The sequence below is a fragment of the Phaeoacremonium minimum genome (genome assembly GCF_000392275.1).
Source record: "Phaeoacremonium minimum UCRPA7 unplaced genomic scaffold PA7_03_scaffold_39, whole genome shotgun sequence".
NCBI classification, from domain to species: Eukaryota; Fungi; Ascomycota; class Sordariomycetes; order Togniniales; family Togniniaceae; genus Phaeoacremonium; species Phaeoacremonium minimum.
The window spans coordinates 818434-831377 of record NW_006920946.1 but is presented as its reverse complement, the minus strand read 5'-3'; the positions used below and the strand labels follow the sequence as shown (position 1 = coordinate 831377).

The following is a 12944-nucleotide window of genomic DNA, read 5'->3' as shown; positions in this document are numbered from 1 at the left end:
GGCGGACGATTGATAATCGGCAGATCTCTCTGCCCACTGCCAGCCTCGGAGTTCCAGGTGTTGTCCCAATCATCGTCATCGCTCGAGCCATTATTCGATGGCGTATCAAAGCCCTCATCGCTGGAGTCCTCCATATCAGTCGGCTTCGCGAGAGCTATATGTGATGAGCCTCTTGCGTCTCGGGCCATAGCCTCCGGCTTCCTCTCGTCGGCTGAGTTGTAAGAACCACCTCGTAGAGCAGGGCAGGAGTGAGACCTGCGTTGTAGGTTGGTTCTGAGAGATCTGAAAGCAGGCCGACGGCGCAACTTCGTTGGACAATTTTGCCCGTAGGGAGTCTCATCCTCTAACTCTGTGGTGTTGCTAGGAATACTCGAATTTCGGGGGATGCCAGCACTTAGCTGTGTATGATTATTTGTCTGATGTGATTCCGCTGTCTCGAGATCCTCACTGCCAAGCCTATTGTAACCAACCAGCGGACATTTCTCTCTGCAACCGCGGTGCGGCCAATGACGGTGTCCTGGACGTTCAAAGGCCATATTCTCATTTGAAAAGTCCAGGTCGGCTATGGTATTAAGAGCCAAGGCCAGGCGCCTGTCCACCTGGTAATTGCAAAATAGAGCTCGATATTCGGGGCGGTTGTCAAACCAGGCCGCCCGAAACTCCGTTGACTGTGGCGGTGAAGTCTGGTAGGAGTCGTAATCACATACCATCTGCTCCCAGCGAGCCAAGACAAGGGGATGATACCAGACGCTGAGTCTTCGTCTGAGACCAGTCTCGACGTTTCGAAGTATGTCGTGCATGGCCGGGTGTTGGCGATCCAACCAAGCTTCGAAGCCGTGTCGTGACCAAAATTCAATGCCTCTATGGACAACCCATTCATGAATGTATGGGACTATGGTCTTGTACAGGACAAAATGATATCCCATGGTATCAATGAAGTCGGAGTGGTTGATGTTATGCTGCAGATTGCTCATGAACTCAAGCACACCCTGCGAGGCGCTGATGTGAGGAATTGTATCATTAATCCACAGCGCGACAATACAGCATGCATCTGTAACAACCGGGTCGTTCAGATCACTGTTAAATGGATATTGGTAGTAGACATTGCGAGGCAATGTTGCCTGGACCCGGTTTGTATGTCGAAATCGTTGATCGGCCGTCCAGGTATGCTCGCGAAGAAGCGACTGAGCGCGGAGAACAAGTCGTCTCCAGTGACGCGCTATAAAACCCTCAGCCAGCGGGCCGGGAACCCAATTCGCAGTGGAAGCGGAAGAGCTCTCACGGCTGTTGGTGTGATTATGCCTATCCATAATGATTGTAGTCTACGCTCAGCAATAGAATTTGGTGAATTGAAGTTAAATTGTGGTATGACACGGGGGATTGTTAAGTCAAAACGAAGAGTTGGATGGAAGGTGTCAAGTCGAGAAGTAGATTGTAAAAAAACAGCAAACGATAGGGCAGTACTGGACCAGGAAGATGCCGCCGACAAACGAGAAGTCCAGAGATTACAAGGAATTATGATAGTGTAAGTGGTGCAAATGTGTTGGGAGATGAGAAGCAATTGTCCAAGACCCGGTGCAGCAAGCGAATTATATACCTGCCTATGAACTATTCGGAGAAAGATCACGGAGAAAGATCGCGGAGAAGCTTACGAGACCGTTAAATGAACGTGAGCGCCAGACAACCAAAGCCTGGTAAGTAGATCTCGAACCGGGGAACGTTGTAGGTTTAAGGTTTATGACTCTACTCACCAGTTTCTGGATTCATTTCCTCGACATCATCCGCTGTTCAAGACTCAACTAGCCAATCCCCGGGACTCAAGCGATGCTTATTATCAGAATAAAAGGGTTTTTTTCCCCAGTGAAGGACTGGAAGAGCCAAATTATTTGGTTCGATATGTTCAATTGTTAGATTAAAACTCAGACGCTACTGCCAATGCTGAATCCGATTGCTATGTGGAGGACAAGTTGGTTGATAGTCGCATAAACACTGTGGTGAAATACTCGTGAAGGTAATGACAAAAAAGCAGTCCAAGTTCCCTAGTTATCACAGGAGAAAGCAGGTGTGCTCCGCCTTCCTCCCATCTCAGAAAGAATTCTCCTCCAAACGCCGCTTCCTCAGTCTAATCACCTAGATAATGTGCTTTAACCTGAGGGATTCAATTAATTGTGACGGAGTGCAATAGCGAGACTGAACATGAATTCATGAATTAGGAAGTCTCTCGTAACCGTGTAAGTGACGTCTGAGTCCCTTCCAGTAGACTAGCGTACGGCGCTGGCCGGCAGCACGGAGGCGGAAAATCTCGACCTCCGTTCGCATGATTTTCCCAGAGCTTCCTCCATTTTGAAGATCAACGAGCGACGACAGCTGTTAAATCCTCCAACAATCACTCCTTTCACCTCGCCCACTTGCCCAAGTTCGACATCCGGCGTATCTGCGAAGCACACAAAGTGCCGTCCAGCGTCTCCACAGCGTCTCCAGAGAGTCAACCAAGCCAGACTGAGCTCGGGTAGCTCAGGGGAAACGTCCAGTATCTTGGGGTGAGCCCGAACGAACGAACGAACGAACGAACGAGACTCAACAACAGAAGCGGCAATCGCTGCTGTTCGACAAGGCAATAGGTGGCCACTCTCCGGCATTCTTCTCTGTACACGAAACATACACCGAAATGGCTTCACATCTTTCCGTCCGTGGCCTCGCCAGGCCACTCACATCACAACCTGCTGCGTGCCTGCTCCAACCTCGATCCTCCTCCAGCCTGCTCAGCCAATGCCGAGCTCTACAAACACAAAATGCCACCGCCGCCCGCGCCTTCTCGACCTCCCCCACCCACCAGAAACGCCTCGCGCAGCACGAGAAGCGCGACGTCAAGATCGTGACCCTGCTGCAAGCGCTCGCGACGACGGCGCCGGACCGCGCGCGGCCGCCGCTGCGCATGGCGCGCAACCGCCACCTGCGGCACTGGACGATCCACCGGGCGTGGCTGCTGTTCCGGCGGCAGCGGCGCGAGCAGCGCGAGCGCGAGCTGATGCAGCAGTACCAGGCGATGCACAACGCGTGCGAGGCGCTGCGGCTGACCGAGGGCCCCGGCACGCGGCCCGAGGGCTACCTGTACCGCGTGGCCATGGAGAAGAAGGGCGTGTACGGCCACGCCGGCGTGCCGATCGAGTATGCGAGGGCGCAGGTCGAGACGCCCGCTAGGGAGCCGTGGAACCATGACTGGAAGAGGGTCTAGAGTGAGAGGCGGATGATGCTCTTGTACGGGAGGCTCTTCTCCTACTGCGTCTAACCTGATAGCTGCGACAGCAGTTTGTACATGTCACAAATATGTAATATACCACTAGAACTCCTCATACGGCTGTTTTTGCCGACACGGGTTTGACACTCCTAGCAATCCTGTGGAACATTGAAATTAGGTGTCATTAAATCTTTTGCTCTTCAATCATTCTGCCGAGTGCATTATCTGCTTGTGTCTGCATGCTCCAATCTCCCTGTTACATGATCCACACACTCTCTTTAGAATGGATTGGATTCTCCCCGGTTTCCCTGTTGGTAGCGAGTATTTTGACTCCCAGCATCTGTCCCCCCTTTCTGCTTCCGGACCGAGCTCTATAAACATGTGGTAGTGGTAGTAGTATTACATTGCTGTAGATGTGTTTCGATATGAGAAGAGGCATTGAAGGCTCAAAGTGATTATTCATTCGACCCTGTGCGAAGTATCCCCCTAGTTGATTCATTGATCCCTATGCGAGTAGTGATCCGGACCGCTTTGCTGCTGCTGCTGCTGATGATGATGCTGGGAGCGAAATGATATAAATGCAGACGAAGGCCACCCATCCGTTCTCCCTCGTGGTCCCTTCCACCTTTCCATGTTTGTTGTAATCGAAACCCCTCTCTTGTATCATCGGTATGAAGCGCCTCATAAGATGACGCAGCAGCCACCGCCCTCGCCCTTCTCGAACGTCAGCAGGGCCGCCCGCGTGGCGGCCTCGAACACATCGTCGACGCCCTCGCCGCTCAAGCTGGAGCACTCGAGGTATTTGCGCGCGCCGATCTCGCGGGCGGCCACCTCGCCGTCATGCTCGGTGACAAATCGGAGGGACTTCTTGCGCATCTCCTCGATGGCGACGGGGTCCTCGCGCAGGTCCTTCTTCAGGCCGACCAGGATAATGGGGACGCCGGGGCACTTTTCTGTTGCTTCTTCCACCCACTGCAGCAGAGCGAGCCGTGTCAGCCACTTCATTTCTTTTATGTAATTGTTCAGACACTGCTGCCCGCAGCCGGAACATCCTCCGGCGTGTAGGGTCACACGGGCGATATGCCATGTTCCACAAGAAGATAACGGTAGTTGCGGTGAAGAAATACAGGGGGGGAGGAGAGAACGGCGTACCTTGTGCTTCACGTTATCTAGGGAATCCGGCGTATCGACGGAGAAGCCTATTAGGATGACATGGGCCTTGGAGTATGCGAGTGGCCGTAACCGTTCGTAGTCTTCTTGCCCTGCCGTATCCCATAGTGCCAGCTGGACTGACTTGCCGTCTACTCGGCAATCTGTAACGTAGTTTTCGAAGACGGTGGGGATCTGTGGATTAAGGAGTCAGGGATCGGCATCGGCATCGGAGGCAGTAACGCTCAGGGACTCTTTTTTCCGGGGGTCGGACGAGGGAAGATAGGGGATCGAGTGCATTGGTAGCCGTGAAGAACTTACGTAGTGCTGAGGAAGAAACAATTAGTATGAGGGCCTTGGTAGGACGGCGAGGATTGCGATGGTGGAGTGACTTACTGTTGGGAAGTAGCCCAATGTGAAGACGCTCAACAGACTGGTCTTGCCGCAAGCTCCATCGCCAATGATTACGAGTTTCCTGCTCGGCGAGGAGTGTCAGAGGGCCCAATTCAACGAGAACGGGAAGAAGATGATGTAGCTGACCTGCGGATGACATTCTGGGCGGCGCCAGCGCTTGCCATGGCTGCGTGGGCGAGCAGCAGACGTTGTCGGCCTCCAGCTGCTGGCTGTGCTGCGGTGGTGGTGAACCTCGCCTAAGGAGGTTTATCGGCCTCGCTCGATGCTAGCACGATAGCGCGTATTCAGAGTTTCTCTAGTTGCACGTCTCTGCTCTGGGGCGGATAAGGTGGTGAACGTCGGCAAACGGAGAAAAGGAGAAGGAGGCCGGCTTAGAGTGCACACACTGGCAGCTCTGTGATCTTTTCTGATTAGATTTTGGTGTTTTGGTTGGAAGGGGGAGAGATGGAAAGGAAATACGAAGCTGGGCTGCGCCTGGTCAGGAAATTTTGGGAAAGAGGAGGGGGAGAAGCACCACCCACCACCTGCACCTACAGATAACGTTAGGTAGATCTACTGCTAATGATTATTGTATGGGGTGAAGTACCCAAGTCCCAGGTTTCTTCAATGCGCAGCAGCACCACAATTCTACACTGCACTACAATGCCAATGCTAAGCAGGTACCTATATATCTGAAGCACACAGGCAAGAGAGAACTTAGTATGCTGTCCGCTGTACCACAGCCCCTTTGCCAGTTAATTGTTGGGTGAATGGATGAATGAATCAGATAATAGCAGCAACCTTCAGCTTGGGCTCCTTCGTTAGCACGCTGCAGCTGCTAGAGTAGCACAACGGGGAACTGGGATCGGACGACAAGATGCTATGCGACGACCAGCCAGGGGTACTTAGGTATCTGCAGGGCTTACCTGGATGTCTTATGTAACAACTGCGCTTCTCGCCGTCCTGGCCCAGTTCTGTTAGCCGCTAACACGCAGCAGTAGCTGGGCTTGGCTTGCTAGGACTTTCGGAGGGTCTCTGACGACAGCGGCACGAAACGCCTGACAATGATGAATTTGATACAAGGTTCAGTACGTAGACGGTACCCGCGTTGCGCAGGTTATCTAGCGGGCAAACGAGCGCTAGCGTTCTTGTTACATCTTGTTATAGGACACTCGGAGTCCTCGAAAGTGAAGTAACCCAGTAAGTAATCCTCTTCGCCTGACAGTACTAGATGCGTTCCTGAAGCAGGTCTCTATCTGGTCGCCCTTGGCTTTAACTCGGCAGAATCAAGACTGATTATACGAGAAGACTACTGCAGGGTTGACATGTTATGATGTTATGATATGATAGAGGTGTCTATTTACTCTGGCCTTGACAAACAGATTTACAAAGAGTTCAATGCGCGGCCGTGGAACCCGCGCGTCTTGGAAGACTCCGGGACCTACGGTACTCTAGTTTAGGCGTAGCTAGGTAGCTGAAGGTTTGACGACCCGCACCATCCACGCCCGTTTTGCTGGGCCGGCGACGCTGATAGGCCTGTCTCCTGTCTCCGATGGCGCTGAATGTCTGCAGGGCAGTGAGGCTGTGCACTAACTGAATTCCTGGGTCGTCTGGGTCGGTCCCGTCTTGGGTACATGGCATAAATGGATACCAGTTACTACCCGGGAGGGAGGGAAAAGGAGGGAAGTTCCGCAATCAATGGACCTATTTCGGGTCAGCTTTACGGGCAGACGGACCCCTGGGCTTCCCTGGGCTTGTGCACTGAAGGAGCTTCCCTCCCTGGGTACGGCAGTTGAGAGGATGCCCCAGCTGAGGCTGCTGGACACTGGATAGGCTTTCTTGACTACTGCGTAGACACACCTTGGGCATGCACACAACATTGCTAGCTTACAGTGTGACAACTCTAGCCGGGTGCCGGAAATGCAAGTTCTCGGAGAAATAAGAAGCCCTAAAGAGCTACGGTGTCAGTCTCATGCTTCACAAGTCTAAGGCAGGTACTCGCGAGCTTGGGGGAGACTTGTTGGTCAACGGGCCTTAGTCAGAGATGCTCGAGCAATTGCAGCTCTAAGGCTGAGCTGGTGGGCTCGGAGCTGACGGCGGTGTGTAAGTCACCGCCGTAGAGCAGCAGGATGTGGTGTTGCGATCCTCTCAGGAGCAAGCATGGGAGTGAAAACCACTTGGCTATCATCGACAGCTTGCTGCTCGTATCCTTTCATCAGGCGAGCCTGGCGCCTGGCTACCCAGGCGAGAGCTCGGCGGCTGCTGGAGATCAGGGGTATAAGGCGCCGTCCCACCGGACCGGACACTTCGGCCGCAAGCGCCTCTAGTGCTTCCAAATTCCCATGCCATTATACAAATCATACGTAAACCCAACGCAAGATTTAATTTGATTGCAATTGCTATCTCGATCCATATATGATTACAGATGAGCACAAGAAAATTTGAATTAGAAGCCTTTCTGTCTAGTACGGTGAGTGCGTTTGGTTGTCAGATAGAAAAGGTGCTGTAAGCTACCTGCAAAATGTAGGAAAGAGGCAAAGCATGTGTGCTTGGCAGTTTTGACAGGCGAAGTCGTCCGCTGCCTGGAAGGATTCGAAAAATCGATACCTTCAGTTTGATGAAGAAATGTTGTCTCGATCATTGCATTTCAACGCTTAGTTGGATTGTCAAGTGGTTTTCTGGGGAGGCCGGAGTGGTCGGCTATGCCTGTCCATAGAGGTTCTCGCGATATACGACACCGATCTCAGCAGGCGGAGTCATATTCGCGAGGAGGAAAGTGCCTTGACAAGATCCAGAAGGATTGCGAGAGAGATGGCAATTTGATAGAAGATATTGGCGCCATCTTAGACGCCTGCTGATTAGTGTGGTACGTTGGCACTTTCAATTGCTCGGTTTTTAACTTGATAAACCTTCCAATGAGGATGGTTCTCCATGTCGTTGGGTGCCGCTTGAAGAAATGAATAAGATTATGTGATGACAAGCTTCCTCTCCGCCCTTGGAACAAACAAAGGCGATTAATGAATATCAATCAATTTCAATCTGCAAAAAGCAGTGATATCGAATAATTCCTCACCACTGTAGGCATTGAAATATGACCTTTTAGCTGTCAAGCGCATGGTTATTTAGGTATTTTGTATTATGTAAGGTAAGGCTGGGAGCTGTTAACAATTTGTGCCTGAGGTGTAACGAGCGTATCAGCAACTTAGGCTGGGCAGGCTCACGTGATACCCCCACAAATCGCCGGACAGCCGCGCCTGAAAATTGACTGTAATTCGCCCACTCGTGCCTCAGGTCGCCTGCTGGTACTTGCCACACCAGCACTGCCCCAGAGAGTACCTCATCGGGACTTCTTTAGTGCGGGCCTTTGCCGAAGATTGAACAACCACCACGCTCTCGCAGACAAGCCAGTACTGGAAGTGTCACAAAATCCAATCCAACACCGTTCGTTCTGGGCCAAAGCATCACCACCCTCGCGGCCGCCGCTCGTCGCCAGTCCAGTTCTGTGCTTGCCTCCGCCAAGCTATCGACCTGCGAAGCCCGATTTCCTGTCCACAACGGTAAGAGAGCCACAGCCCCTCTTCCAACAAGCCCTCTCGGTCCTCCCAGCTTCAGACCTGCCTCACCCCAGACCTTGTTGTGCCAGCTTGCCCAAGCCTTACGATTATTGCCTCTGTACAAGCCAAAGCTATGAAGAAATATCAAGTTGGGCCGGGTGAGCTTGGACAAGGTCGCTGTTGGGATTTGGGACACCCATCTTATCCCTACGAAAACGCCACCAGTTTATCGCCGCAAATTGTCACTAATCAGATTTTGGTCACAGCCCCCTCTCATTCCGACCCCCAACTCTCCGCTGGACTCGCATCTCTAGGCAGAGCCTCAGACCTCTCTATGAGTTCGACAGCCGCCAGATTTCCGACTAGATAATTCACCATGAAGGGAGGCGCCCGTAATCAGCCTGCGGCCGCCGCATCCCAACAACAGCATGTCCCGCCCTCACCGACTACGAAAGGCACGGCGAAGTACACCAACAAGGACGGATCAAAGTTCATAACTGTGCCCAAGGTCGCCACTCCCGTTGAGACCTCTCAGCCTTCCCCGACGACGTCAAATGCTTCTGGACCAAAAGGTCAAACAAACCCGGCTGGGACCACCGCCGGCGCCAACGGACCGGCCCCAGCCCCCGTAAATCGCAAGAAGCAGAAGCGTCGAGCAAAGGCTGCCGCGAAAGCAGCAGCTGAGGCAGGTCTACCTAGCGATCATCCTAACGGCTTACCCAGTCCCGCAGCGTCAGCAGGTCATGATTCCAAGCATCTGGACGCCGATGCCGCTGATGAGAGTGACGACGACGACGAGCACTTCCACGATACTCACCATCATCTTCATGCTCACGGAAATGGATATGGGGATCTGTCCGGTAGCAAGTCCAAAAAGTCCAAGAAGAAGAAGAAGAAAGGCAGTACTCCAGGACCAGCCGCAGAAATCGAAACTCCGCATGAGCATCCATCGTCGCCCCCGCCGAACCTGGTTCACCGTGGCTCCGGCATATCTAAGGAAAAGATATGGAATACGAGCTCTCAGGAAGAGCGTGAGCGAATCAAAGAATTCTGGCTCGGGCTTGGCGAGGACGAGAGGAAGTCTCTTGTCAAAGTGGAGAAGGACGCCGTGCTGAAGAAGATGAAGGAGCAGCAGAAGCATACATGCAGTTGCACTGTGTGTGGCAGAAAGCGCACCGCCATTGAGGAGGAACTGGAGGGGCTATATGACGCCTACTACGAGGAGCTCGAACAATTCGCGAATCATCCGCATCAGCACGGAGACCCACCGATGATGGGTGCGTCGGTGACGGCTACAGCGCGAGCTAACCGGGGCTTGCCGCCTGCGAACTACTCGAGCCATCTTCCCTCCCGCGGACGAATAGTAGAACACGTCGGCGACGACGAGGACGAGGAAGGCGAAGAGGAGTATAGCGATGACGAGCTCGACGATGACGACTACAGCGATGAGGAGCCAGAGGAGATCCATCGAGACTATGCGACAGATTTCTTCAATTTTGGGAACAGCCTGACCGTTCAGGGTAGGGATAATTTCAACCCTTTATTTCCGCTTGCTCTACAAACAGGTGGTAATCTTGACGCTCTAGGTGGCATTTTGACGGTAGCCGACGATCTCCTCAAGAACGACGGCAAGAAGTTCATCGAGATGATGGAACAGCTGGCCGAGCGAAGGATGGCTCGAGAAGAGGACGCCAGGGAACAGGCATATCCTCGTGCGTACGGTCATAACGTCAACGGAGGTAATCTTCTGGGCCACAACCATCCCCCGCCACCTCCCGTCGATGACGATGATTACGACGAAGAGGACGAGGATGAGGAGGAGTACGACGAGTCTCAAGAGGACGAGTACGACGAAGAAGAGGTACGTTTAGGTGGTGCTGCGGAGATCACGGCTGTCTCTCGGAGGACACTGAATTTGGCTCATCTAATTTCTGATAGGATACCATGACGGAGGAGCAGCGCATGGAGGAAGGACGTCGAATGTTCCAGATATTCGCAGCGCGCATGTTCGAGCAGAGAGTGCTCACGGCATATCGAGAAAAGGTTGCCAAAGAGCGACAGCAGAAACTAATCGAGGAACTTGATGAGGAGACTCGCCAGGATTCTCAGCGTAAGGCGAAGAAGGCTAAGGAGGCACAGAAGCGCAAGGAAAAGGCGGCACAGAAGAAAGCTGCTGCCGCCGAGGAGAAAGCGCGGAAAGAAGCCGAGAAAGCAGCCGAAATCGAAGCACGTCTCCAGCAAGAGGCTGCAAGGGCCGAGGAGGCCAAGCTGAAAGCCGAGGAGAAACGCAAGAAGAAGGAGGCGCAGAAGAAGGCCGAGGAGGAAGAGCGCTTGCGTAAAGAGGCCGAGCGACAACGGCGTATTCATGAGCAAAAGGAACGCCAAGCTGAGCTCGAGCGCAAAGCTCGTGAAGCTAAGGAACGGGAGAAGAAGGCGAAAGACGATGCGAAACTCAAGGAGAAAGAAGCGAGGGAGCGTAAAGATCGTGAGGTCCGAGATCGAAAGGACAAGCCAGATTTGGACAAGCGGGACAAGGACGTTAAGACCAAATCCGAGAAAGACATCAGGGACAAACAAAAGCAAGAGGAGAAGGTCGCCCAAAAGGTGGCCGCTCTAAGCACGTCTGTTCCGATAACCCTACCTAAACGACCTTCTCAGCACCAGAGCAATCCCATACCTGCTCTCCCTCAACAACCACCAGTTGCTTTCCAGTCGCCGCAAATAGCGGTGGCAACACCAGCATTACCAAAGGCCCCTACGCCGATACGACCGCGTCAAGCATCACAGCAAGATGTCAGTGCAACAAGCTCACATCCCGGATCTCAAGCCGGATCCGGAACGAGTCAAAATGCGTCCCCGAGTGCGAATACGCCAGTTCACAGGAGTCCTGCTGGAGTGTCGAGCAGGAGCGGTCCACAGCCAACACAACCATCTCAGGCTATGTCACCATTGCAGTCAGTTGCGAAACTCCCATCGACATCGCAACCTGGCCCGTTCAACATGCCCCCGATGGGTATGGCATTTCCTCCAGGTCTACCACAGCAAATGCCACCAGGCTTTGGCAATCGCATGCATCATGATCCGATGTTTCCACCCATAGGCGCTGGTTTCAGGCCTGGCCCGAATATGATGCCTATGCCTCCAGGACTTAATGGTCCCATGAATGGTCGTGGATTCCCAATTCCTCATCCACCGCCGGGATTCCCGCAACCAACGCCAGACCAACTCTCTACCCCCTTCCCGGGCAGTCTACCCAAGGAATCTGTATTACCAACACATTCCAGGCAACCATCTGGAGGTTTTGATAGCGGCTCCATTCCATCGACCCAGCCGATATCTCGCCCAGCACCAATTGGAAGACCAGGATCTGTTGTGCATGGCCAGCGACCAACATCTGATTCCCCAGGTAGTGCAGCGCAGAGAGACTACGATGAAATGCAAAGTCATCACCTCGGCAGCAGTGCACTTTTGGATGATTCAGATGAGCCGTTTCTGCCATCTCTACCTGACTTTGGACAGAATGCTCGGCGTGGTACTGCGGCCCCTGGCCCGGCAGGCCGGCCTGGCTTCCCTCCAGCTCCATTTGGCGGTATAGATCCGGCATCACTGTTCCATACCTCTTCTGTATGGGGCCACCCGTCTCAACCTCCGCCAGGAATCAACCCCTTCGGAGCAGCACCGCCACCACCGCCAGGATTTGGCCCAGCAGCGTGGGCCAGCCCTACGCCTGCCTTCAGTGGACCGGTGGGAATGGGTAGATCGAGCCAGCCTCGTTCTGTAATCATCCGCCAGATGCTGTGTCGTGTCTGCCGGGAGTTATCGGAGAAGTCCAAGCCAAGCAGCTCAGTTACATCGACCCCTGAAGGCAGCAAGAAGTCCGAACCCGTGAACGAATTCATATCTCTTGATGCAATCAAGGCTCAGGTGGATATCCTCAATCCAAGCAACGAGAGGCCTGTTTCAGAGGAAGATCTCCTGGCTCTGTGCGAGACCGAGGGCAACATGCAGAACGGCGGTGGCAGCTTCGACGTGCGAGAGGATGGACCACGCAGATTTATCCGCTGGGTGCCGTCGATGAACAATGGCATCGGCCCGGATGGATTGCCTCACCTGCAGCGGGCGGTTGGAGCCCCTGGCGAGATTGGCAGCCCGATCATTGGATCCGGCTGGGGACGATGAGTAATTGCACTAGCTAAGGAATTGTCATCTTGAGGAATAGATCATGGCCCGGTGCGAGAAGCACAGGGTTTGCATGATGGTTGTTTTGGGGCGATATGCGTACAGCTTCCCCGCGGCCAAGGAAATCACTTGGTGTATGGATTATTGTACTGTAGTCAACAAGAACTACTTCTGATGTGCCTCCTTGACGTTTGGACCAACATAGTTGTGACTATCTTATTATACCACGACCTGAGGCTCAAGTTCCTGCCAAGTACAATGTAGAATACCATTTGTCAATGAAGCTCTCGCATACCATAATCGATCTGATCACACTTTTATAGGTTTGGTCTGTAGAATTTAATTCATTCCATACTAACTGACGTGGTTTTCCGTAGTCCATTCGCCTGGTCAACCAACTCCTGAAAGAGGCTCCAAAATGCTGCCATCCT

General features: G+C 53.2%; 4 protein-coding genes across 4 annotated transcripts; 3 read left to right on the top strand and 1 right to left on the bottom strand.

The window, feature by feature from the left end:
- Positions 1 to 2668: 2668 nt before the first annotated feature.
- Positions 2669 to 3235, top strand: UCRPA7_637 (putative ring finger domain protein; the record flags this gene model as incomplete). Its single annotated transcript, XM_007913231.1, has 1 exon — positions 2669 to 3235. The coding sequence occupies one exon, from the start codon at positions 2669 to 2671 to the stop codon at positions 3233 to 3235; it is 567 nt and encodes a 188-aa protein (XP_007911422.1).
- Positions 3236 to 3919: 684 nt separating this feature from the next.
- Positions 3920 to 4965, bottom strand: UCRPA7_636 (putative gtp-binding protein rho2 protein; the record flags this gene model as incomplete). The annotated part of the gene is made up of 5 exons (XM_007913230.1): positions 3920 to 4210; positions 4391 to 4582; positions 4709 to 4714; positions 4784 to 4862; positions 4928 to 4965. The coding sequence occupies 5 exons, from the start codon at positions 4963 to 4965 to the stop codon at positions 3920 to 3922; spliced, it is 606 nt and encodes a 201-aa protein (XP_007911421.1).
- A 3745-nt stretch (positions 4966 to 8710) lies between these two features.
- On the top strand, positions 8711 to 11434 carry UCRPA7_635 (putative stress response protein nst1 protein; the record flags this gene model as incomplete). The annotated part of the gene is made up of 4 exons (XM_007913229.1): positions 8711 to 10195; positions 10273 to 10955; positions 11060 to 11288; positions 11366 to 11434. 4 exons carry the CDS (start codon positions 8711 to 8713, stop codon positions 11432 to 11434), a joined length of 2466 nt encoding a protein of 821 aa, XP_007911420.1.
- A 692-nt stretch (positions 11435 to 12126) lies between these two features.
- UCRPA7_634 (putative stress response protein nst1 protein) lies at positions 12127 to 12513 on the top strand (the record flags this gene model as incomplete). Its single annotated transcript, XM_007913228.1, has 1 exon — positions 12127 to 12513. One exon carries the CDS (start codon positions 12127 to 12129, stop codon positions 12511 to 12513), a length of 387 nt encoding a protein of 128 aa, XP_007911419.1.
- Positions 12514 to 12944: the final 431 nt, after the last annotated feature.